Raw genomic sequence first — 24,196 nt, forward strand, 5'->3', positions numbered from 1 at the left:
CTTAACACATATATTTTACACATCAAAAACGTCCAAGTGAAACTGATTATTGGCCCAGTCGTGCATCAACATAGCAACAGCCTATAGGTTCAACAGCGTGAAATGAGTCATCACGTCAGAGTCATATTGAACAGACCCCTAACAAGGTCCCACCTGCTCTGGCTACTCAGCTTCAGTGCATAGCCCTAGAGTATGTTCAATTCTTTGACATTCACTCGTTTGAAGGACTTGCTATTTCGAGAGTGATACTGTATTAGTGAAACATTTTCCTATTGTAAGCCTTCTGCTACACATATTCAGCACCTACGCTTAGTGTCATCGTGACATCTTCATTGGAAAAAAATGCTATTGCTAGAAATTCTTCTAATAAATAATTTTATGGAACACTAGTAGAAATGTATAGAAAATGCCGATTTCCAGCTTTGTATTTGAAAAATATGACACTGTTTCAACGCAAGCTTGGTGCCGTTTTTCTCCCTTTCTCTGGTTCGCAATGCGCGTGCGCTCTGCATCCATCTGTGTACCACACTTCCGAGGAATTTGTAAGCTTAAATAAAGATGCTCGACGTCTCGGCTCCGCGGTGCCTTCGAATCGGCGAAACTGATTTATCCTGAAAGGAAAACAGAAGAGCAGAACTCAATATAGGATTTTAACACACCTTTCCACAACCCATTAAAGTCATAGTGTATCATAAATCAATTCCAGCTATGGAATTGAAGAAATCAATTTCTGATACCGAGCGCTCATTGAAGAGCTACGGCTCTGTATCGGAAACGGAATGGACAAAAGACAAAGGTGAGCGTCATTCATTGCAAAGTAACGTTTTGGCCTGTTATAATGGTTATTGCTCTGTGCAGAATAAAGCATGTGGTTTCAGATAAGGGATGTTGCGTTGCAAAACAACACCCGTTAATTGCAATGGGTCTGTGCATCTTTATTGTTTCCCAAATGTCATTCCCAGTGCCTTGAAAATAGAACAAATCTCCATGCATGTGCTTTGCTTTCAATGCATTTTGGAGGTGCATTTGACCAGTTATTCAGTGATAATAACCATATCATTCATATTTGAGAAGATCTTTCTCAGAATCATATAAAAAAAAAAAAAGTTTCCATTTATAATAGCTTAGTATTAACGGTATATATTACTACAGCACAAAGGAGAGGAGCCCCGAAATGTATACAGGTATGTAATACCCCATATCTACTAGCCTATTTCCATAACACTAAAGAAGGACTGCAATATGCCCAGCTCTTCGCTTTCAGCTGACTGTACATTCCAAAGTTGTCTGACTGGGTCTTTGGCCTAATATATTGAACTGCACCCCTTCCAGTCGATGGATGCAGCAGGGTAGAACAAGCTAGAAGCCTACCTGCTGGGCTGTGAGTGTCTGAGTCAATACCAGCATCACCAGCACTGATACCAGCAAGAAAGATAATATAAACAAACTGTAGAGACAGGCCAGAGATTTTCATCCTCCTCGTTTTCATCCCTTTTTTTATCAGTAAGATATCAATGCATTATGAAAGGTCTTCCGAAGGAAGATACATTTTAAAATAAATGTTTCAATAATGTTGTTTATATGACGTCCCACGGTCATTGTTCTTAATTTTACTGGTATCTATTTGTGATGTTATGGGTAGGCTAGGCTACCAAGCTGTCATCAGAACAGTATGATATATGTCTAATAATACAGACATAAAGAGAGTCATGGGGGGTAAACAGAGGTCAGAGGTGAGAGGTCAGATGTCAGAGGTCAGGAATGACAGAGTCATAACAAGAGGTCATATTGTGTGCTTTATGTAACCAGAGATCCACAGCAGAGAGTCCTGTCATGAGTCAGCCTCACACACCTACAGGGGTTAAGTTCAATATTCACTTGACTTATACCGGTAGTTATGTTTCATGGTCTATTTTGTGTAGGACTGTCTGTGTGACATCTGTATAGGCCTAACTGCAATTATGACTGTTTATCTGCATTCAGATGCTCACAATGTCTTCCTGTGCTATTTGACCATAACAGCCTGAATCAAACTTTCAGCAGAAATCAGCCCATTGGATCTTGGAATAATATATTCTTTGAGTGTCCTCTTCATTAATTCCATTGTTAGAATAGGAATGAAAAAGAGAGACGAGAGGGGTGTGCAGAAAGTCTGAGATTAATTCTTCAGCTCATGAATATGAATAGAAGAAGACTGCATCTATTTTTAGAGATAGACTCTCTTTCCCCATTCTCCTTCCCCATCCAGTACATAACCCCCCCCCCCCCCCCCCCCCCCACACACACACACACACAGACAGACAGACAGACACACACACACACACACACACACACACACACACACACACACACACACACACACACACACACACACACACACACACACACACACCTATTCATCATTCCCTTCCCCTGGTTCCTCCTTGTGTGTTCCAACTTTCAACTTCCATCTGTGTTGGGAGACGCATAGCTGAGATACTAAAACACAGTGGGGAACATTACAATTAACACAGTACGTCTGGGCCCTGTTCATTAGGAGGAAAGCAGACTGAAACAGGGAGGGGCTACCAGACTTTGTCCAATAAGAAAATCCCATGTTCGTTTTCCATTACAAAACCTTTTTTTTATCCATTGCATGCCCTAATGAACACAACCCTGAAGTGGCTGCTACGCAGATGATATTCACATGACAGATCTGCTTCTCCTCATCAAGCAGACATCTGTCCACCCTCCTCCTTCTGTCAAGGCTCTCATTATGCTGATCAGTTGATTGATAAAGAGATGTTCAGGGTATTGATTAGGCAGTTTGTTTTAATGCAATTAGTGCGATTACATTGGGTTAATAACTAGCTTGGTTCTGCCAGTGATGACAGTGAAGCTACGTTGATAGGGAAGCCTGGTATTTCTAATAATAGTGACTGTGGGGACTGGGGAGGACTAAATTATGCTGTTACTGTATAGATTTAGTGCTAGATTCAATCCGTATTGCGGAAGATCTGCATTAAAATGTCAAGGTATTTTCCGGATTGAGTCGACATATACAGCGTTTTCCGCGAACGCGGGAACCTTGCCTTTAAATTTCAGCTATAAGGCCGTGATACTTCAGCGATTATTATTTAGGCTTTTGCTTTTCGATACAGTTCTGTGTGTAGGCCATACTGGGTCTGTTTTCCTGTAGTAGGTTTAGCATGATTCTTACTTTGTCTTTCAATGCTGCCTTCCATGGTGCCCACACAAGCATACCACGAAGAATGCATGCCCAATACATTGCTTCATACTAATCTTCCATACTTAACATTTGCCATGTAGCCAGGAGTGTATCTGAAGACCCCCATGAGTAATATCTTCCTCCTCTCTAATCCTGTTGATGGCTGAATGTGGACTACTGAGTACGGGAGTGTGTGCTGACTGAGTATGTACTGCGTTAAAGATAACTTCCTCAACTCAGAGCAGTCGGCAGTTTAGATCCTTTGGGTGTTGTTCATTATAGACCTGGCTCTCTGCCATCATAATGGGCCAGTCAGGATTTTGTGTGGCTCGGTCCTATTGACAGTCAGCAGCAACTTGTGTGTGTGTGTGTCTTTGTATGAGGTAGAAAGAGAGTAGCGAGGGAGAGAAAGAGGAGAGAGGGAGAGAAAGATAGAGAGAGCAGTGAGGGGTCGAGAAAGGGAGAGAGAGAAACCACTTGGTATAAATCCTCCACAGTTTACCACACTGTGTTATTGACTGCAGAGACAACTATGTTGGTATCAGCAATGTTTTCATGCTGCGGTTACCACAGCAGGGAAAACACAGCCGCTACTTTTTATTCAAGGACTCGACGTCGAGCTAAGCATTGAATCTCATCAGCTATGAACAGTCACAGGATGCAATTTCGATTCTTGTTACATTTGTCTTAGACAAAAACAGTCACTCAAATGAATGTCAAAATCTCTTCCAGCCAAAAAGAAAAACAATAGAGGGACAAAATTGAGGTGACATCATTTTTTGTTAGTTACTTCCAAGATTTGGAACGCCACTACTTTCCCTTTTGTCGATTGTCTTTAAGAGTCCTGCCTCCACATTAGCACCCTGTAAAGGTCTCTGGATGGATAGCATTACCAGTAGTTGGTTGAGGAGTCACAGAACAGTCAGTTCACCATTCTGGCCTCGTAGCCTGTCTCTCTCCACAGAGAAAATCTGTCTGGAAGGCCTGTCTCCCAGCAGTACTGTACAGTACGTCCTTCTAACCCTGACTGAAATATTTACGTCCTGCCTAGTGGGGGATGGGAGGCTATAGTTTACAATGGATGTCCAAGGTGTGACATTAGAGGATAGGTGGTTGCCCCCTAGGCTTATGCCACAGGAGGTTGGTGGAACCTTCATTGGGGAGGACGGGCTCGTGGTAATGACTGGAGCGGAATTAGTGGAATGGTAACAAATACATCAAACACATGGATTCCAGATGTTTAATACCATTCCATTTCCGTCATTCTGGCTGTCATTATGAGCCGTTCTCCCTTCAGCAGCCTCCTGTGACCTATGCACTCTTTCTGACAATGGTAGCGTGATGATTGTTCTGTGGCTTAGTGCTATTGACTGCAATATGCGTTTATTAATCGCCCCCAGTTTGCTTTCTTGCTGACATAGGTTACACATTGGAGAAGCCTAGGATTATTGTTAGTAGTGTGTTCAGTTGGTTGACATTGGGATTGCGATGATCATTCAGTTGCTTATGCTGGCTTCACGTGCTCGTGGAAAATGGGAAGTCGTAAGTCTGACATGATTGTGTTGAAGTGATTTTGAAGTCGGAACAATTCTTTAAACAATAAGATTTTAGCTAGCTAACATTGCCAATAATAAAGTTAGTTAGCTTGTTTAACATTGACAATATGGTGAAACTAACTACATTCTCCATATTGATAAGGTTGTAATTGTCAAAAACAGATTTGTTGCCACCTTTTGGTTCAAAAGGTGAAAGGTTGTGGTGAAACTTCACAACTCAGCAACTCGGCTAACAACCTTTTCTCCAAGTTTCCCGCTTGGAGGGTTATTAAAGTGAAATTTCCCACTAGGAACTAGGAGCTCACGATAACTCCAATAGCACTTGAACGCTGCATTAGTGACTAGCAATATAGGTTTATTATTCCATCAGTTTGCATTTCTATTGGCTTCACTGTGTTGCTATGTCCGGTCTTTGATTGCTATTGGTTGAATAGGTGGCTTTGTGAGGTCATTGGCCCCGGTTCAGGGTGAATTAGTCCAATCGGTGAAGAGTTACTCCAGGTCATTGATCTATGTCAGAACCAGTATCAGATTTCTCTCATCTCTTTGGCTTGAGGCCCTTCCCAATGTCTGCATCCCAAATGGCTTTCTATTCCCTATATAATGCACTATATAGGGAATAGGGTGCCATTTGGGAAACAACCACCGCCTTCAAGACCTCAACCCGTCAGCCCTTCCAAAGCCTCACTAACACTCAGAGTCAGTGACTCCTTCCATTATGTATTTTTTATGCTCTTGATTTAGCGAGCGTCACACCAGAGTGCCTGAATATCTGGAATCGAATTTATGGTAGTCAGCTACTTCTTTCTTAGTCATCAGCCATTTTACTAGAACCTTCTATTCCTTTTAGGTGGGCACTGTGAGACACAATGACACATACCGTAGCTATCATCTGGACTTGTCTAAGTTTGCCAAGAAGCACTTTGACAGTGTGTGAGTGAGTCAGGTTTTTTGCTTTGAAGACCAGCTTTTGCTTTGAAGACAAGACTTGAAAAAGACAGCTCAAAAGCAACACCGTGCTTTTCATTTAGTCAAGAGAGAAATTCCATTTACATTTCAGATAATTTACTATGCGTATCTTGTCCCTTGACTTACTCGAGCGCCACATTCATAATTTGGACGTTGGATGGAGCAGGGAGTAGTGTTGTATTACTGTAAAATAATTCTGCCAAACAAGCCTTGGGCATTGTACTGGATAAAGGGAGGGGAATAATATGCAAGGCTAGACAGTAATGCAGTAATGCTTGGCAGGACCAAGTCCATTGTGATTCCATGTACTGTTCTTTAAGTCAGAGGAAGGAGGGAATAGGGAATAGGTCTCCTCTTCAGACTATTTGATGGTGCCAACAATAGAATAGGCCCTTTGGTACTGAAGTCCAGAAGTTGGTATTGTATTGGTATTTTATGAATGATCTATTGAAATATTTAAGACCAAAATATTTAGAAATCCCTCCCTCCCTCCCTCCTGCCCTTCTCCCGATGTGTTAGAATGATGTAACTCACAATAGTGTTAAAACACAAAGTTTCCTCTCTCCCTCCAGGTCAGTCAGATGTGTCCATGGCAGAGAGCATCATGTCTCCAGATGAGATTGAAGTGGAGATGGCTCGCATCCAGCGCCTCAGGGAGGTGCTGGTAAGGAGGGAGTCCGAACTGCGCTTTATGTGAGTACTGTACAGAGACCATCAACACCACAATAAAATAATTACAGACTGCGGCTTTAATCAATCAATCAATCAAATGTATTTATAAAGCCCTTCTTACATCAGTTGATGTCACAAAGTGCTGTACAGAAACCCAGCCTAAAACCCCAAACAGCAAGCAATGCAGGTGTTGAAGCACGGTGGCTAGAAAAACTCCCTAGAACGGCTAGAACCTAGGAAGAAATCTAGAAAGGAACCAGGCTATGAGGGGTGGCCAGTCCTCTTTTGGCTGTGCCGGGTGGAGATTATAACAGAACATGGCCAAGATGTTCAAATGTTCATAGATGACCAGCAGGGTCAAATAATAATAATCACAGTGGTTGTAGAGGGTGCAACAGGTCAGCACCTCAGGAGTAAATGTCAGTTGGCCGATCATTCAGAGTATCTCTACCTCTCCTGCTGTCTCTAGAGAGTTGAAAACAGCAGGTCTGGGACAGGTATCACGTCCGATGAACAGGTCAGGGTTCCATAGCCTCAGGCGACACAGTTGAAACTGGAGCAGCAGCACGACCAGGTGGACTGGGGACAGCAAGGAGCTATCAGGCCAGGTAGTCCTGAAGGATGGTCCTAGGCCTCAGGTCCTAAGAAAGAAAGAAAGAAAGAAAGAAAGAAAGAAAGAAAGAAAGAAAGAAAGAAAGAAAGAAAGAAAGAAAGAAAGAAAGAAAGAAAGAAAGAAAGAAAGAAAGAAAGAAAGAAAAAAGAGAGGGAGAATTAGAGAGGGCATACTTAAATTCACACAGGATACCGGATAAGACAGGAGAAATATTCCAGATATATCAAACTGACCCTAGCCCTCCGACACATAAAATATTGCAGCATAAATACTGGAGGCTGAGACAGCAGGGGTCAGGAGACACGAAGACGTGTTGGATTTGAATAATATTGAAGCTCATTGGAATAGATACATTGAATTTCCATTTTCTTCCAAGAGTGGGTGAATGTATTATGTACATTAAAGAGAGTACGTAGACTCTTTGGGACCCTTGAAAATAATGACACCCATACACATAAGCCTAACAGGTTTATACTGTGTATCCTGATGATAATGATATTATCCTGATGTAGATGTAGTAAAGCCATATTTCTGACACTGTGAATAATCAGTTAACGTGATTGCCAGCCTGCTCCATGCCAGTACAGAAAGGAGTTGGCTAAAGCAGAGACAGAACAGTATCCATTCTATTACAGTGCCTTCAGAAAGTATTCACACCTTTTCCACATTTTGTTGTGTTACAGCCTGAATTTAATATATATTACATTTGTCACTGGCCCACTCACAATACCCACATAATGATAAATTAAGAAAAAATGAAAAGCTGAAATATGTTCAACCCCTTTGTCATGCCAAGCCGGCCTACAAGTTCAGCCGTTAAACAAGTCACATAATAAGTTGCATGGACTAACTCTGTGTGTAATAATAGTGTGTAACATGATTTTTGAAAAACTACCTCATCACTGTACCCCACACATACAGATAATTGTATGGTACCTCAGTCGAGCACTTGAATTTCAAACACAGATTCAACCATAAAGACCAGGGAGGTTTTCCAATGCCTCGCAAAGAATGGCACCTATTGGTAGATGGGTAAAAATGAAAAAGCAGACATTGAATATCCCTTTGAGCATGGTGAAACTTAATTACATGTTGGATGGTCTATCAATACACCCAGTCACTAAAAGATGCAGGCGTCCTTCTTAATTCAGTTGCCAGAAGGAAGGAAACCTCTCAGGGATTTCACCAATGGTGACTTTAAAACAGTTACAGAGTTGAATGATGTGATAGGAGAAAACTGAGGATGGATCAACAACATTGTAGTTACTCCACAATACTAACCTAATTGAAAGAGTAAAAAGAAGGAAGCCTGTACAGAATAAAAATGTTCCAAAATAAGCATCCGGTTTGCAACAAGGTACTGCAAAAAATGTGGCAAAACAATTCACTTTTCTCCTGAATACAAAGTGTTATGTTTGGGGAAAATCCAATACAACACATGACAGCGTACCACTCTCCATATTTTCAAGCATAGTGGTGGCTGCATCATGCTATGGGTATGCTCGTAATCGTTAAGGACTGGGGAGTTTTTCAGGACAAAAAAATCAACTAAATGGAGCTAAGGACAGGCAACATCCTAGTGGATAACTGGGTTAACTCTGCTTTCCACCTTGACACTGTGAGATGAATTGACCCTTCAGCAGGACAATAACCTAAAACACAAGGCCACTTTCACATTACAGAGTATTTTGTGTAGATTGATTTAAATCCCAAATTAATCCCACTTTGTAACAACAAAATGTGGAAAAAGTCAAGGGGTGTGAATACTTTCTGAAGGCACTGTACTGTACATTCCCATTCATATCGTATATATGACAATTCATTATACTTACATATAATAATGATAAAAATAATAACGTATTGCATTTTTAAAGCGCTTTTCATTATACCGGATATTCTTAAAGTGCATAAAAAATATATAAAATACAAATAGAAGGAAAGAAATGGACACGACTGTCACGCCCTGACCTTATAGTTCCTTTTTATGTCTCTATTTTGGTTTGGTCAGGGCGTGAGTTGGGGTGGGCATTCTATGTTCCCTATCTATGTTTTGTATTTCTTTGGTTTTTGGCCTGGTATGGTTCTCAATCAGGGACAGCTGTCTATCGTTGTCTCTGATTGGGAGCCATACTTAGGTAGCCCTTTTTCCACCTGTCTTTTGTGGGAAGTTGTTTTTGCATTGCTGTGAGAAGCCTGCGAAACTGTTCGTTCGTTGTGTTGCTTCTTGTTTTGGTTTTTGCTGGTTCACCGTTTATATTAAAGTATGATGAACCCAACCCACGCTGCGCCTTGGTCTCATTCCAACAACGGACGTTACATGACTAGAGAGGGCAACTGACACAAAGAACCCAGCTGACGCTACAAGAGACAAGGAGCTAGGACCTGAGGGTGCGGGTAGGGTTATGGAGGGAGAGCAGTTCTTTGCCATGAATACACTGGAAAGTCAGCAGAAGGGTTTTGAATTCAACCCGGAATGAGACAGCCAGTGCATAGATGCCAGGATGGGGGTGATGTGATGGTGTTTCCTCACTCACATCAGGAACCGGGCAGTCCTGTTCTGGACGTATTGGAGCTTCTGAGGACTCCTGTCACGGATCCCAGTGAAGAGAGTAATCCAGCCTTGAGGAGATAAAGGCATGGATGAGCTTCCCTGCGTCAGACTGAGTGAGGGTGGGACGGAGTTTGGCAATGTTCTTGAGGTGATAGAATAACACTTTACACAGTCGTCTGATGTGGCTGTCAAAGGTCAGTGAGGAATCAAGTTGTACAGGCAGATTGGAAACTGAGGGGGAGAGAGGAGTGATCTGTCCTGCAATGATGAGGTGTGTTAACGGTGAGTGCTGGACCTGGTGGGGGGTGCCAAGAAGTAGGGCCTCAGTTTTGCTGCTGTTCAGTTGAAGGAAGTTTTGCTTCATTCGTGCCCTTATCTGCTCACGGCAGGTGTTCAGACGGGCACTTGCATCAGAGGGACAGGGGGCCATTTTTAGATACAGCTGGGTGTCATCAGCATAGCAGTGCAATGTGATTCCATGCCGGCTGATGACACGACCGAGGGGGACCATGTACAGGACAAACAGGATGGGTCCAATAACAGATCCTTGTGGGACACCACAATACTCATACTCAGTCCTGTCTGAGAGGTAGGAGTGGAACCAGCTCAGAGCTGATCCAGACAGTCCGATGGTGTTCCAGGAGGATGGGGTGGTTGACAGTGTCAAACACTGCTCTCAAGTCCAGGACGATCAGGAGACAGGGGGAGCCTGCAGCCGCCATCAGCAGGTCGTTGGGGATCTTATTGGTCTTGTCACGGGGTCAGGTGACCAGATGATCAGAAGTTCATGCTTGATTTTCAGGGGATCTTCTACCACCATATTGTGTCGCTATTGAGTTATAAACATTGAGAAAATATACAGTGAAATGTTTTGGTGTGATGGCAAATACAATCAATAGAAACTGGAAAGAGATCGATGGGAAGTGTGGCTTCATTAGCTTGGATGGCTTCATCAGTGAACAGTGATGCCAATACCTCCAGCTATGTGTGACTCAGACACACACACACACATTCTGTAGCAGATGGAGTGGCAGAGTGCAAAGCCTTCTGGATGCACCGTTGGGTTCTAGTGAGTGAGTAAACAACACATGGACGATAGGGGATATTGAGGAGGAGAGAAAAAGATGTTGAGGTTGAGAGACAGGAACAAGTGAGTGGGTGAGAAATTACAGGGGCTCGAAAGAGCAGAGGGAGAAGAGGCTGAAGAATGGGAACAGGGGAGAAAGAGGGAACTACAGGAGGTGGAGAGAGATGAAGGGAGGTAGGGAGGATAGCAGGGAGAGGGATGGAGGAAGAGGAGAGGGAGATGAAGAAGAGGGACAGGTAGAGAGTGGAGGAGGCAAAGGGGGAGAGGGGGAGGTGAGAGATGGAGGGATGGAGGGAGGGAGGGAGGGAGAGGAGACTGAGTAGGAACAGGGAGAGAGAGATGGAGGGAGGAGGAGGAAGGAGAGGTGTTTGGAGCTGGTGGATGAGTCATCAGTCTGTGATTTACAACAAAGAGACTTAAATCCCTGGTAGCTGTCACAGCGCTGCAGAGAGAAAGGTAGGGATGGATGGAGGGAGGGAAAGGAGGGGAGGAGAGGAAGAGAGAGGTGAATGTGAGGGGGTGGAGAGGGGGAGAGGGAGAGAGGAAGGGGGCAGAGAAGAGAGGGGAAAGAGAGAAAATGTGAAAGATGGAGTGATGGAGGGGAGGAGAGGGAAGGATGGAGGGATGGATGGGAAGGAGTGGAAAGAGAGGGAAGGAGAGATGGAGGGAGGGGAGGTGAAGAACAAGGGATGGAGGGAGGAAGGGGAGGAGAAGAGAGGGGGATGACATGACAGAGAGGTACCAGTAGGGTCCTCAGGGTGGGTCTTCAGGACCAGAGGATCTGGTAGAGGAGTGATTCATTCAACACTTTTCATCTGCCCACACTATTCCCTATATTACTGTAAAACACTATTTTTATAAGATATCTGTCAGTATGACTGCACAGTGTGTTTATTATGTACTGGGCCGCATTGATATATAGTAGGGCATTTTTATGTTAGGAAATGGATAGAATGGATAGCAGGCCCCATACCTTTTCAAATCCTATCCCGTTCCCCCTAGCTCACAGATCTGAAATAACTAGATGAATGCAAATTATGTCAATAGGCCTCCAATAGCCAGGTCACTTAGAGGAACCAAAATGGAACAGGGCCATAGAGTCACACTGTGCTTTACCCTTCCTAACTGGAATAAATGTTGTTGTCTTTTCCAGGGCGGATGACATCCAGCTCTGCAAAGACATCATGAGTCTGAAACAGGAGCTGAGGAAGGTGGTAACTGTACCAGGTAACTAACAGCAACAAATAGAGACAATCACAGTCACAACAGTTCCACTGCCCACAGCTATCCTACCCAATAACAGGCAGAAAAATCGACCATATATCAACCATATACCTGAGGTATATATTTAAGCAACAAAGCACAAGGGGGTGTGGTATAAGCCCAATATACCACGGCTAAGGGCTGTTCTTAGGTGCGACTCAACACGGATTGCCTGGATACAGCCTTTAGCAGTTGTATATTGGCCATATACCACAAACACCCGAGGTGCCTTATTGCTATTATAATAAGGATTGGACCCTTTTTTTTAAACATTTTCGCCTAAAATGACATACCCAAATCTAACTGCCTGTAGCTTGAGGACCTGAAGCAAGGATATGCATATTATTGATACCATTTGAAGTAAATACTTTGAAGTTTGTGTAAATGTGAAATTAATGTAGGAAAATATAACACATTAGATCTTGCATCTTTGAAATGCAAGAGAAAGGCCAACATGTAATATTCCAGGTTAGGCACACTTTTTAATTTAGCCACTAGACGGCAGTAGTGTTTGTACAAAGTTTTAGACTGATTCAATGAACCATTGCATTTCTGTTCAAAATGTTGTATCAAGACTGCCCAAATGTGCCTAATTGGTTTATTAATACATTTTCAAGTTCATAGCTGTGCACTCTCCTAAAACAATAGCATGGTATTCTTTCACTGTAATAGCTACAGTAAATTGGACAGTGCAGTTAGATTAACAAGAATCTAAGCTTTCTGACAATATCAGATATGTCTATGTCCTGGGAAATGTTCTTGTTACTTACAACCTCATGCTAATCACATTAGCCTATGTTAGCTCAACCGTCCCTGCAGGGGGGGACACTGATCCCGTAGAGGTTAAAAAGATTTTAAGCTTTCTGCCCATATCAGATATGCCCTGGGAAATGTTCTCGTTACTTACAACCTCATGCTAATCACATTAGCGCACGTTAGCTCAACCTCCCCGTGGGGGGCGACACCAATCCCGTGGAGGTTAAACTGGTTACCAACGTCATTAGAGCAGTAAAAATAAATGTTTTGTCATAACTGTGATATACGGTCTGATATACCACGACTGTCAGTCAATCAGCATTCAGGGCTCAAACCACTCAGTTTATCAATAACCATATATCCAGGTAACTAACGGCAACACAGACATCACAACACCTCCACTGGCTGCCCTCTCCTGTCCTCTTGCCTTTCCTATACTACCTGGCAACAGAGAGAAAAATGTACCATATAGTATTAACCATATATAACTACAGCCAAGAAATCCACTACACCGCCCTGCCCTGTCCTATTCTACCCGGCAACATAACAGGGAGAAAAATGAGCCATACTGTCTGTCCCTCTAGGAAATAGAACAAGCATATCAGGATGTATCCTCAATGTACCCTTAGCTTAGCCAAATTGCTTCTGCATGCTGTAGAGCACATGTCAAACTCATTCCACGGAGGGTCGAGTGTCTGCGGGTTTTCGCTCCTCCCTTGTACTTAATTGATGAATTAAGGTCACTGATTAGTAAGGAACTCTCCTCACCTGGTTGTCTAGGTCTTAATTGAAAGGAAAAACACCCCTGCTGTAGTGAGTATAGACCCAAAAATAGGGTAGAGGAGAAAAACTGCTACTGTATGCAGCTACCTACTGCTACATGGTGAGGTGATTTGTGGGTAGGTTCACTGCGGTAAAGTAGCCGCACAATTGATTGTAACTCTCAGGGACATGGGAGAGTTATGAGGCGGGGAGGTTCTTCCCCTCAGGTAGTTTAGAGCAGGCACAGTCATAATGGCCACACAGGCGCACAAACACACGCACGCATAGCTAACCGTAATGGCTATATGAGCCAATGGTCCATTTCCTGAGACTGTGGCCAAAGATTATTTCAACGAATACTACTTTATTTATACTTTCCTCCACAAATGATGTTAGGTCTATTTGTGGCCACGGCTGACAGCAGATGGAGTCAAATAGCCACTACAACTTCACAACTCTACAACGTCACAGTCTAGAGTTAGCTGTCTAGCCTGGTCCCAGACAGCACAAACAGATCTGGTACCAGGCTAGTTTCTCCTTTTGCTTATGAACTTGTGATGACATAGTGACTGGATCTGTATTAGTGATAATCTGGAATCGCAACAAACAAGAACAATGGAATGAATTGTTCATTAGAGCACACATAAAGCCTACATACTGTACAGATGCCATACTGCTTACATAGAAGCTAAATCCAGGACATTATGCATGACATTCATTGACATTTAGCACACATTCCAAATCAAATCTAATTCCTTACACCATTATGAGTCATAATATACCATACTCTATGTATCAATATGTATGTGACCCAACAAGCTTTGTTATTACCTCAGTACAGAGAAAGGCAATAGCCCCACTGCTTTTCCTTTTCCATTTGACATTCCGATTTCTGCATCCGTCTATGCATTCCGGGGACACTATGACTCCAGGGAATGGCTGTACGGATCCAGTTCTATCCCGGTGGGAGAGAAAGAGCTGAGACTGCACTCCTCTCCTGCTTGGTGCCTCAGCTTTCCCACCTACTATTACTACTGTCAACAACACTGCACACTGTTCTCCATCTATTGCTGTGTGTGTGTGTGTGTGTGTGTGTGTGTGTGTGTGTGTGTGTGTGTGTGTGTGTGTGTGTGTGTGTGTGTGTGTGTGTGTGTGTGTGTGTGTGTGTGTGTGTGTCTCAGTCTATCACTGGGTCCCACAAGCGTGCATGCTCAGCCCTCTCCTGTACTTCCTGTTCACCCATGACTGCACGGCCATGCACGCCTCCAAATCAATCATCCAGTTTGCAGACAACACAACCGTAGTGGGCTTGATTACCAACGATGACGAGACAACCTAAAGAAAGGAGGTGAGAGCAGTCGGAGTGTGGTGTCAGGAAAACAACCTCTCACTCAACATCAACAAAACAAAGGAGATGATCATGGACTTCAGGAAACAGCGGAGGGAGCACCCCCCTATCCACATCAACGGGACAGTAGTGGAGAAGGTGGAAAGTTTTAAGTTCCTCGGCTTACACATCACAAACAAACTGAAATGGTCCACCCTCACAGACAGTGTGGTGAAGAAGGCGCAACAGCGCCTCTTCAACCTCAGGAGGCTGAAGAAATGTGGTTTGTCACCTAAAACCCTCACAAACTTTTACAGGTGCACAATTGAGAGCATCCTGTCGGGCTGTATCACCGCCTGGTACGGCAACTGCACCACCCTCAATCGCAAGGGTCTGCAGAGGGTGGTGCGGTCTGCACAACGCATCACCGGGGGTAAACTACCTGCCCTCCAGGACACCTACAGCACCTGATGTCACAGGAAGGCCAAAAAGATCATCAAGGACAACAACCACCTGAGTCACTGCCTGTTCACCCCGCTACCATCCAGAAGGCGAGGTCAGTACAGGTGCATCAAAGCTGGGACCGAGAGACTGAAAAACAGCTTCTATCTCAAGGTCATCAGACTGTTAAACAGCCATCACTAACACAGAGAGGCTGCTGCCTACATACAGACTCAAATCATTAGCCACTTTAATAAATGGATCACCAGTCACTTAAAAATAATTTGTAATAATGTTTACATATTATTAAACTTTAATAATATTTACACTTTAATAATGTTTACATATCTTGCATTACTCATCTCACATGTATATACTGTATTTTATACCATCTATTGCATCTTGCCTATGCCGCTCGGCCATTGCTCATCCATATATTTATATGTACATATTCTTATTCCATCCCTTTACATTTGTGTGTATTAGGTAGTTGTTGTGAAATTGTTAGATTACTCGTTAGGTATTACTGCACTGCCGGAACTAGAAGCACAAGCATCTCGCTACACTCGCATTAACATCTGCTAACCATGTGTATGTGACCAATAAATTTGATTTGATTTCAGTGTGAAGGTCAGGGGAATAAAGTCAAAATCCTTTCCAGAGAATTGGATACGGAGTTTATGAATATATGGCTGCTTATGCAAATGAACCCATTGGGCTCTGGTCAAAAGTAATGTCCTGTGTAGGGCATAGGATAACATTTGAGATTAATTCCATTAATATACGACTGCTTATGCAAATTCCCCCATTCAGACAGGACATTGCATCATTGAACAGCATTTGCATATTTTGTCTCCCGATTAGTTCTCATGAATTAAACACAAGGAGGACTATTTAAGAATCTAAATTTCTAGGACTCTATTCAATCCGCATCGCAGAAGTTCAGCTTTACAGCATGATTGAAATTTAAAGGCACCTGTCCCGCTTTAGTAGAGACTGCATTCACGGTATCACTGCATATGTCGGCTCAACTGGAAATTACTTTTACATTTCAATCACTTGAGCTTTACAGATTGAATAGGGACCCTACTGTTTCTGATGTGAATCACTATTTGGTAGCATGCGCTGCCTTCCCAGGAAGTTTCCTCTTCCCCTGTAGCTCAGTATCTCACAAATGTTGTATCAGTTGAGAAATGTATTTAATATAAGATAAAAATATACTTTTTAGTTTGATATAAAACATCAATCATCTTTCAAATCTAACCCCCTCTTTACCTCCCTCCCTCTATCCCCTTCCCTCTCTCCCTCTCTTCTTCCTCCAGAGAGAGAGAAGACCAAGAAACAGAGACAGTGGGAGGAGGAGTTGATCCTGAAAATCCATAAACTGGTGCAGAAGAGGGATTTCCTAGTGGACGATGCAGAGGTGGAGAGATTAAGGTAGAACTGTGGTCCGAGGGAGGTGGAGGGAGGGAGGTGGAGAGAGTGAGGGAGGTGGAGGGAGGGAGCTGGAGAGAGGGAGGTGGAGGGAGGGAGCTGGAGAGAGGGAGGGAGAGAGATGGAGAGAGGGAGGTGGAGGGATGGAGGGAGGTGGAGAGATTAAGGTAGAACTGTGGTCCGAGGGAGGGAGCTGGAGAGAGGGAAAGAGATGGAGAGAGGGAGGTGGAGGGAGGGAGCTGGAGAGATTAAGGTAGAACTGTGGTCCGAGGGAGGTGGAGGGAGGGAGCTGAAGAGAGGGAGGTGGAGGGAGGTGGAGGGAGGGAGCTGGAGAGAGGGAAAGAGATGAAGAGAGGGAGGTGGAGGGAGGGAGCTGGAGAGATTAAGGTAGAACTGTGGTCCGAGGGAGGTGGAGGGAGGGAGCTGAAGAGAGGGAGGTGGAGGGAGGGAGCTGGAGAGAGGGAAAGAGATGAAGAGAGGGAGGTGGAGGGAGGGAGCTGGAGAGATTAAGGTATAACTGCCCAACGGTCTGAGGGAGGGGAAGAGAATATGGTCTAACTGCCAGACAGTCTGAGGGAGGTTGTGAGAATAAGGTCTAACTGCCAGACAGTCTAAGGGAGGTGGAGAGATTACGGTCTAACTGCCAGACAGTCTGAGGGAGGTGGAGAGATTACGGTCTAACTGCCAGACAGTCTGAGGGAGGTGGAGAGATTACGGTCTAACTGCCAGACAGTCTGAGGGAGGTGGAGAGATTACGGTCTAACTGCCAGACAGTCCGAGGGAGGTGGAGAGATTACGGTCAAACTGCCAGACAGTCCGAGGGAGGTGGAGAGATTACGGTCTAACTGCCAGACAGTCTGAGGGAGGTGGAGAGATTATGGTCTAACTGCCAGACAGTCTGAGGGAGGTGGAGAGATTACGGTCTAACTGCCAGACAGTCTGAGGGAGGTGGAGAGATTACGGTCTAACTGCCAGACAGTCCGAGGGAGGTGGAGAGATTACGGTCAAACTGCCAGACAGTCCGAGGGAGGTGGAGAGATTACGGTCTAACTGCCAGACAGTCCGAGGGAGGTGGAGAGATTACGGTCTAACTGCCAGACAGTCTGAGGGAGGTGGAGAGATTACGGTCTAACTGCCAGACAGTCTGAGGGAGGTGGAGAGATTACGGTCTAACTGCCAGACAGTCCGAGGGAGGTGGAGAGATTACGGTCTAACTGCCAGACAGTCTGAGGGAGGTGGAGAGATTACTGTCTAACTGCCAGACAGTCTGAGGGAGGTGGAGAGATTACAGTCTAACTGCCAGACAGTCTGAGGGAGGTGGAGAGATTACGGTCTAACTGCCAGACAGTCTGAGGGAGGTGACACATGACCACATTTCAACTCCTTATCATCTCCACTTCCTCTTCTACGTTGGTCCCCCTTGGTCTCTCACTTACTCCCCATCCTCTGCCTGCTATCTTGGTCCCCCTTGGTCTCTCACTTACTCCCCATCCTCTGCCTGCTATCTTGGTCCCCCTTGGTCTCTCACTTACTCCCCATCCTCTGCCTGCTATCTTGGTCCCCCTTGGTCTCTCACTTACTCCCCATCCTCTGCCTGCTATCTTGGTCCCCCTTGGTCTCTCACTTACTCCCCATTCTCTGCCTGCTATCTTGGTCCCCCTTGGTCTCTCACTTATTCCCCATTCTCTGCGTACTATCTTGGTCCTCCTTTCTTTGACATTTACTTACAGACAGCAAAGCTGATATGAGATCACAGTGTGTCTGTCATTCAGTGAATGTATGGAGTATTGAGGATATTGAGAAGTAAACTGCAACGGACAGATTGCGAGACATTCTTGGAAACAAAGCAATGTGCATGGAGATTTTATGTGCCGTAAATAGTCACTAACTTTATGGAATAGGAGTATGGCCGCAGGGTATGTTACAGTCTGGAATGTGACAACTGTTTAGGGGCAAATGCCTTGGTACGTACATATGGGGCTATTCTACAGACTATGTGACGTTTTGCCATTGAGTAAGGGGTAACCACTAACTGTAACCCATATCCTCTCTACAGGGAGCAGGAGGAGGACAAGGAGATGGCTGAGTTCCTGAGACAGAAGTTGATGCCTCTGGAGAAGCTGGCCAGAGAAGCTGCCCAAAGTGAGTAGTATCCTTCATACAAAACACACACTAGTACATAATCAATAGCTTAAATTCAATACACGTGTAGGACGCAGTGCAATGAAATGCTTACAGGTTCACCCTCTTGACAATGCAACAACAACATAGTCATGGTCACAGTGGCCTTGATGAAAACGCTCAAGTACATATTAAAAGCACATATACAGTAAAGATGTAGATATATACTGCTCAAAAAAATAAAGGGAACACTAAAATAACACATCCTAGATCTGAATTAATGAAATAATCTTATTAAATACTTTTTTCTTTACATAGTTGAATGTGCTGACAACAAAATCACACAAAAATAATCAATGGAAATCCAATTTATCAACCCATGGAGGTCTGGATTTGGAGTCACGCTCAAAATTAAAGTGGAAAACCACACTACAGGCTGATCCAACTTTGATGTAATGTCCTTAAAACAAGTTAAAATGAGGCTCAGTAGTGTGTGTGGCCTCCACGTGCCTGTATGACCTCCCTACAACGCCTGGGCATGCTCCTGATGAGGTGGCGGATGGTCTCCTGAGGGATCTCCTCCCAGACCTGGACTAAAGCATCCGCCAACTCCTGGACAGTCTGTGGTGCAACGTGGCGTTGGTGGATGGAGCGAGATATGATGTCCCAGATGTGCTCAATTGGATTCAGGTCTGGGGAACGGGCGGGCCAGTCCATAGCATCAATGCCTTCCTCTTGCAGGAACTGCTAACATACTCCAGCCACATGAGGTCTAGCATTGTCTTGCATTAGGAGGAACCCAGGGCCAACCGCACCAGCATATGGTCTCACAAGGGGTCTGAGGATCTCATCTCGGTACCTAATGGCAGTCAGGCTACCTCTGGCGAGCACATGGAGGGCTGTGCGGCCCCCCAAAGAAATACCACCCCACACCATGACTGACCCACCGCCAAACCGGTCATGCTGGAGGATGTTGCAGGCAGCAGAACGTTCTCCACGGCGTCTCCAGACTCTGTCACGTCTGTCACATGTGCTCAGCGTAAACCTGCTTTCATCTGTGAAGAGCACAGGGCGCCAGTGCCGAATTTGCCAATCTTGGTGTTCTCTGGCAAATGGGCTGTAAGCACAACCCCCACCTGTGGACGTCGGGCACTCATACCACCCTCATGGAGTCTGTTTCTGACCGTTTGAGCAGACACATGCACATTTGTGGCCTGCTGGAGGTCATTTTGCAGGGCTCTGGCAGTGCTCCTCCTGCTCCTCCTTGCACAAAGGCGGAGGTAGTGGTCCTGCTGCTGGGTTGTTGCCCTCCTACGGCCTCCTCCACGTCTCCTGATGTACTGGCCTGTCTCCTGGTAGCGCCTCCATGCTCTGGACACTACGCTGACTTGACAGACACAGCAAACCTTCTTGCCACAGCTCGCATTGATGTGCCATCCTGGATGAGCTGCACTACCTGAGCCACTTGTGTGGGTTGTAGACTCCGTCTCATGCTACCACTAGAGTGAAAGCACCGCCAGCATTCAAAAGTGACCAAAACATCAGCCAGGAAGCATAAGAACTGAGAAGTGGTCTGTGGTCACCACCTGCCGAACCACTCCTTTATTGGGGGTGTCTTGCTAATTGCCTATAATTTCTACCTGTTGTTTATTCCATTTGCACAACAGCATGTTACATTTATTGTCAATCAGTGTTGCTTCCTAAGTGGACAGTTTGATTTCACAGAAGTGTGATTGACTTGGAGTTACATTGTGTTGTTTAAGTGTTCCCTTTATTTTTTTGAGCAGTGTATAATACCAAGCAGATTAGTTTTGTCATATCCAGAGTCACAGACCATGAGTGGCCCTGACTGTCATACAGTTTCATACCAGGCACACTGGCTCTGTCACATTAGGTCAAGACCGAGATAAATCAAGTGGCAACAAGGGACAACTGACAAGCCACGTAATGGAATTAGTGTGATAGCAGCTGACTCAAATCATATCAGAATATCGATTCGAGAACAGAGTCTTAGTTGTTATGGCGTTGATTTAATCTAATCATGGCTTGGACTTCATTCAGACAGATTCAAAGATGGGAATCCTAGAGAAATGGCTGTGCCTTTTTCCATTTCCATCTAAAACCACAGAGAACGTGTCCAAATGTGCACCCCTATACGAGCCCCTGGTAGGAGTGCAAAAATGTGTGCACTATGTTGGGAGTAGGGTGCCTATGACATCTCAGATTTGCCCATACTCTCTTACCCTAGATCCCCAGAAGCCCAAGAGACAAGTCCCTGATCCTCCGCCCACCAAGCCGACCATCACCAAGTCCATCACCATCATCAAGGACTGCTGCGGAGCCACCCAGTGTTGTATCATGTAACCGTGGTTACAGAGGAGTTGAGGACAGTACACCCTCCCATTCACAGCACCACCCTAGTAACAACAACACAGTCACACTGTACATCTGTCACCTGACCTGGTCTCTTGGTGTCATATCACCTATAGTTACATCATTTCCTGTGATCCAGAGAACCCTGGTGCAAAATGGACACCCATATAGAGGTGATAGATGGACAGGCATGGCCACATGTAAATACAGTAAATGATGGAAATGAAATACGTGGCACTATATAATGTTAAAAGGCAATTGGAAATTGAATATATGGGACCTGTACAGTATTGTAAGCAAGCAACATAAGCTACAATTACATTTCAATTGATCATTTAGGGACTCATTACATCCCTCTTGAAACATTCTTCAGAGATCAATAATGACATATATTCCTCAGATTAAAAAGCACAACATCCTGTACCGAACCACAAACGCATCATACCAAGGTTCTCTGTCCACCAGGAAATGACATCATGACTTAATTGTTATTCACTTTGTCATTTTGATAACGGGTATTTACTGTATGCTTCCATTCCAACCCTTTAACGGAACAACTAGAACTCCTCTCAGACTTAGGACTGTATGCTTAACAGGGTGGGGTCAATACCATTTAAATTCAGTCGATTACTTACCGAATTACCAGATTTTAAAATGAATTGATCCAACCCTGATGCTCTGGAACTGTAGATAATGAAACACTTCACTCACTGCAGTACATTTTTTTACCCCTTTATTGTAAAGGTATACTTCCTATATAAACAGTATTACTGAACACAGTTGCTATGATACCATTTACATTGGCAAGCTGAACAATCGCATGATTGAGTTATTTTGTTATTCTATGATGTATATTAACGTGTCAATAACCAGTATACATGCATTTATGTTGCTAAGACAAAGTCAGCCTTACAACTGGTCATTCTTATCTTCACCAAAACATAGTGGTAGTTATTACCATGGTATCACTACAATATTATTCATGATTACCCTACAATGAATAAGTATCGGAAGGAAAACAATTAGCGTCATACTACAAGTCTTGCAATTTATTGTACATGCCTTTAAGATTCTGGAAAAGAGTTTGTTGGAATCTAATGTTTGTAGAAGATTAGGGAGTCCTGTTCAACAAAGTGACCCTCTACTTCAGATTATTTTCCTCTAACCCCACGCCTCCCTTTGGGTAGATCTCAGAAGTATTTTCCTTGACTCATCAAGTCCTTCTCCTTGCTTCCATCAGAGGTTTTGAGAAGCAAAGAATTGAGGAAAACACTGAGACCCATCCCTGGACTTTGTTCTGTAGTATATTAGTGATGCTTTAATGTCCGAATTGAACAATATGCATAAATGAGCCGAAATTACCTGTACATATACAGTACCAGTCAAAAGTTTGGACACACTTACTCATTACAGGGTTCTTTATTTTTTCTATTTTCTACATTGTAGAATAATAGTGAAGACATCAAACCTATGAAATAACACATATGGAATCATGTAGTAACCAAAACAAGTGTTAAATCAAAATATATTTTATATTTGAGATTCTTCAAAGTAGCCACTCTTTGTCTTGATGACAGCTTTGCACACTCTAGGCATTCTCTCAACCAGCTTCATGAGGTAGTCACCTGGAATGTATTTCAATTAACAGGTGTGCCTTGTTAAAAGTGAATTTGTGGAAACCTATTTCCTTCTTAATGCGTTTGAGCCAATCAGTTGTGTTGTGACAAGGTAGGGGCGGTATACAGAAGATAGCCCTATTTGGTAAAATACCAAGTCCATATTATGGCAAGAACAGCTCAAATAAAAGAGAAACGACAGTCCATCATTACTATAAGAGATTAAGCTCAGTCAATGCGGAAAATTAAGAACTTTGAAAGTTTAAGTGCTGTCGCAAAAACCATCAAGCGCTATGATGAAACTGGCTCTCATGAGGACCGCCACGGGAAAGGAAGAACCAGAGTTCATTCGAGTTACCAGCCTCAGAAATTGCAGCCCAAATAAATGTTTCACAGAGTTAAAGTAACAGACACATCTCAACATCAACTGTTCAGAAGAGACTGCGTAAATCAGGCCTTCATGGTCGAATTGCTGCAAAGAAATCACTACTAAAAGGACACCAATAATAAGAAGAGACTTGCTTGGGCCAAGAAACACGAGCATGCAGTAAAGGAAATCTGTCCTTTGGTCCGTTGAGTCCAAATTTAAGATATTTGATTCCAACCCGCCATGTCTTTGTGTGACGCAGAGTAGGTGAACGGATGATCTCTGCATGTGTGGTTCCCACCATGAAGCATGGAGGAGTTGGTGTGATGGTGTTTTGCTGGTGACACTGGCAGTGATTTATTTAGAATTCAAGGCACACAACCAGCATGGCTACCAGAGCATTCTGCAGCGCTACACCATCCCATCTGGTTTGCACTTAGCGGGACTATCATTTGTTTTTCAACAACCAAAAATAACACCTCCAGGCTGTGTAAGGGCTTTTTGACCAAGGAGAGTTGAGTGCTGCATCAGATGACCTGGCCTCCACAATCACCTGACCTCAACCCAATTGAATTTGACCATAAAGGAAAAGCAGCCAACAAGTGCTCAGCATATGTAGGAACTCTTTCAAGACTGTTGGAAAAGCATTCCTAATGAAGCTGGTTGAGAGAATGCCAAGAGTGTGCAAAGCTGTCATCAAGGCAAAGGGTGGCTACTTTGAAGAATCTAAAATATATTTTGATTTGTTTAAAACTTTTTTGGTTACTACATGATTCCATGTGTGTTATTTCATAGTTGATGTATTCACTGTTATTCTAACAATGTAGAAAATAGTAAAAATAAAGAAAAACCCTTGAATGTGTAGGTGTGTTCAAACTTTTGAATGGTACTGTATTTCAATAAAAAGGCATCTTTCAGGAATTCACTGTTTTTCTAAGTCATTTAAAGGGATCGTTCAGTTTGAAGTTTTAGTAACATTGCTAAATTACCAGCTAGCAAACCATAAAACCCTTTGCACTTACTGTCACTTTCAGCAAGTAAAAAATATAACACCTTTATCTAGCCCTTTAAGAGAAACTC

The 24,196-nt window shown here is 43.8% G+C and overlaps 1 protein-coding gene across 1 annotated transcript; it reads left to right on the forward strand.

Moving 5' to 3' along the window:
* Positions 1-455: 455 nt before the first annotated feature.
* On the forward strand, positions 456-24,037 carry LOC106564575 (bMERB domain-containing protein 1). The gene is made up of 6 exons (XM_014130718.3): positions 456-796; positions 6,306-6,426; positions 11,810-11,883; positions 16,528-16,642; positions 18,696-18,781; positions 21,009-24,037. Exons 1-6 carry the CDS (start codon positions 709-711, stop codon positions 21,122-21,124), a joined length of 600 nt encoding a protein of 199 aa, XP_013986193.2. The 5' UTR covers positions 456-708; the 3' UTR covers positions 21,125-24,037.
* Positions 24,038-24,196: the final 159 nt, after the last annotated feature.

Source organism: Salmo salar, chromosome 12, assembly GCF_965601325.2.
Source record: "Salmo salar chromosome 12, fSalSal1, whole genome shotgun sequence".
NCBI lineage: Eukaryota > Metazoa > Chordata > Actinopteri > Salmoniformes > Salmonidae > Salmo > Salmo salar.

Coding starts and splice junctions, on each gene's coding strand:
- LOC106564575 (XM_014130718.3), top strand. CDS start 709: ATGGAATTGAAGAAATCAATTTCTGATACCGAGCGCTCATTGAAGAGC. Junction 16,643..18,695: donor GCAGAGGTGGAGAGATTAAG/GTAGAACTGTGG, acceptor TCCTCTCTACAG/GGAGCAGGAGGAGGACAAGG. Junction 18,782..21,008: donor GGCCAGAGAAGCTGCCCAAA/GTGAGTAGTATC, acceptor CTCTTACCCTAG/ATCCCCAGAAGCCCAAGAGA.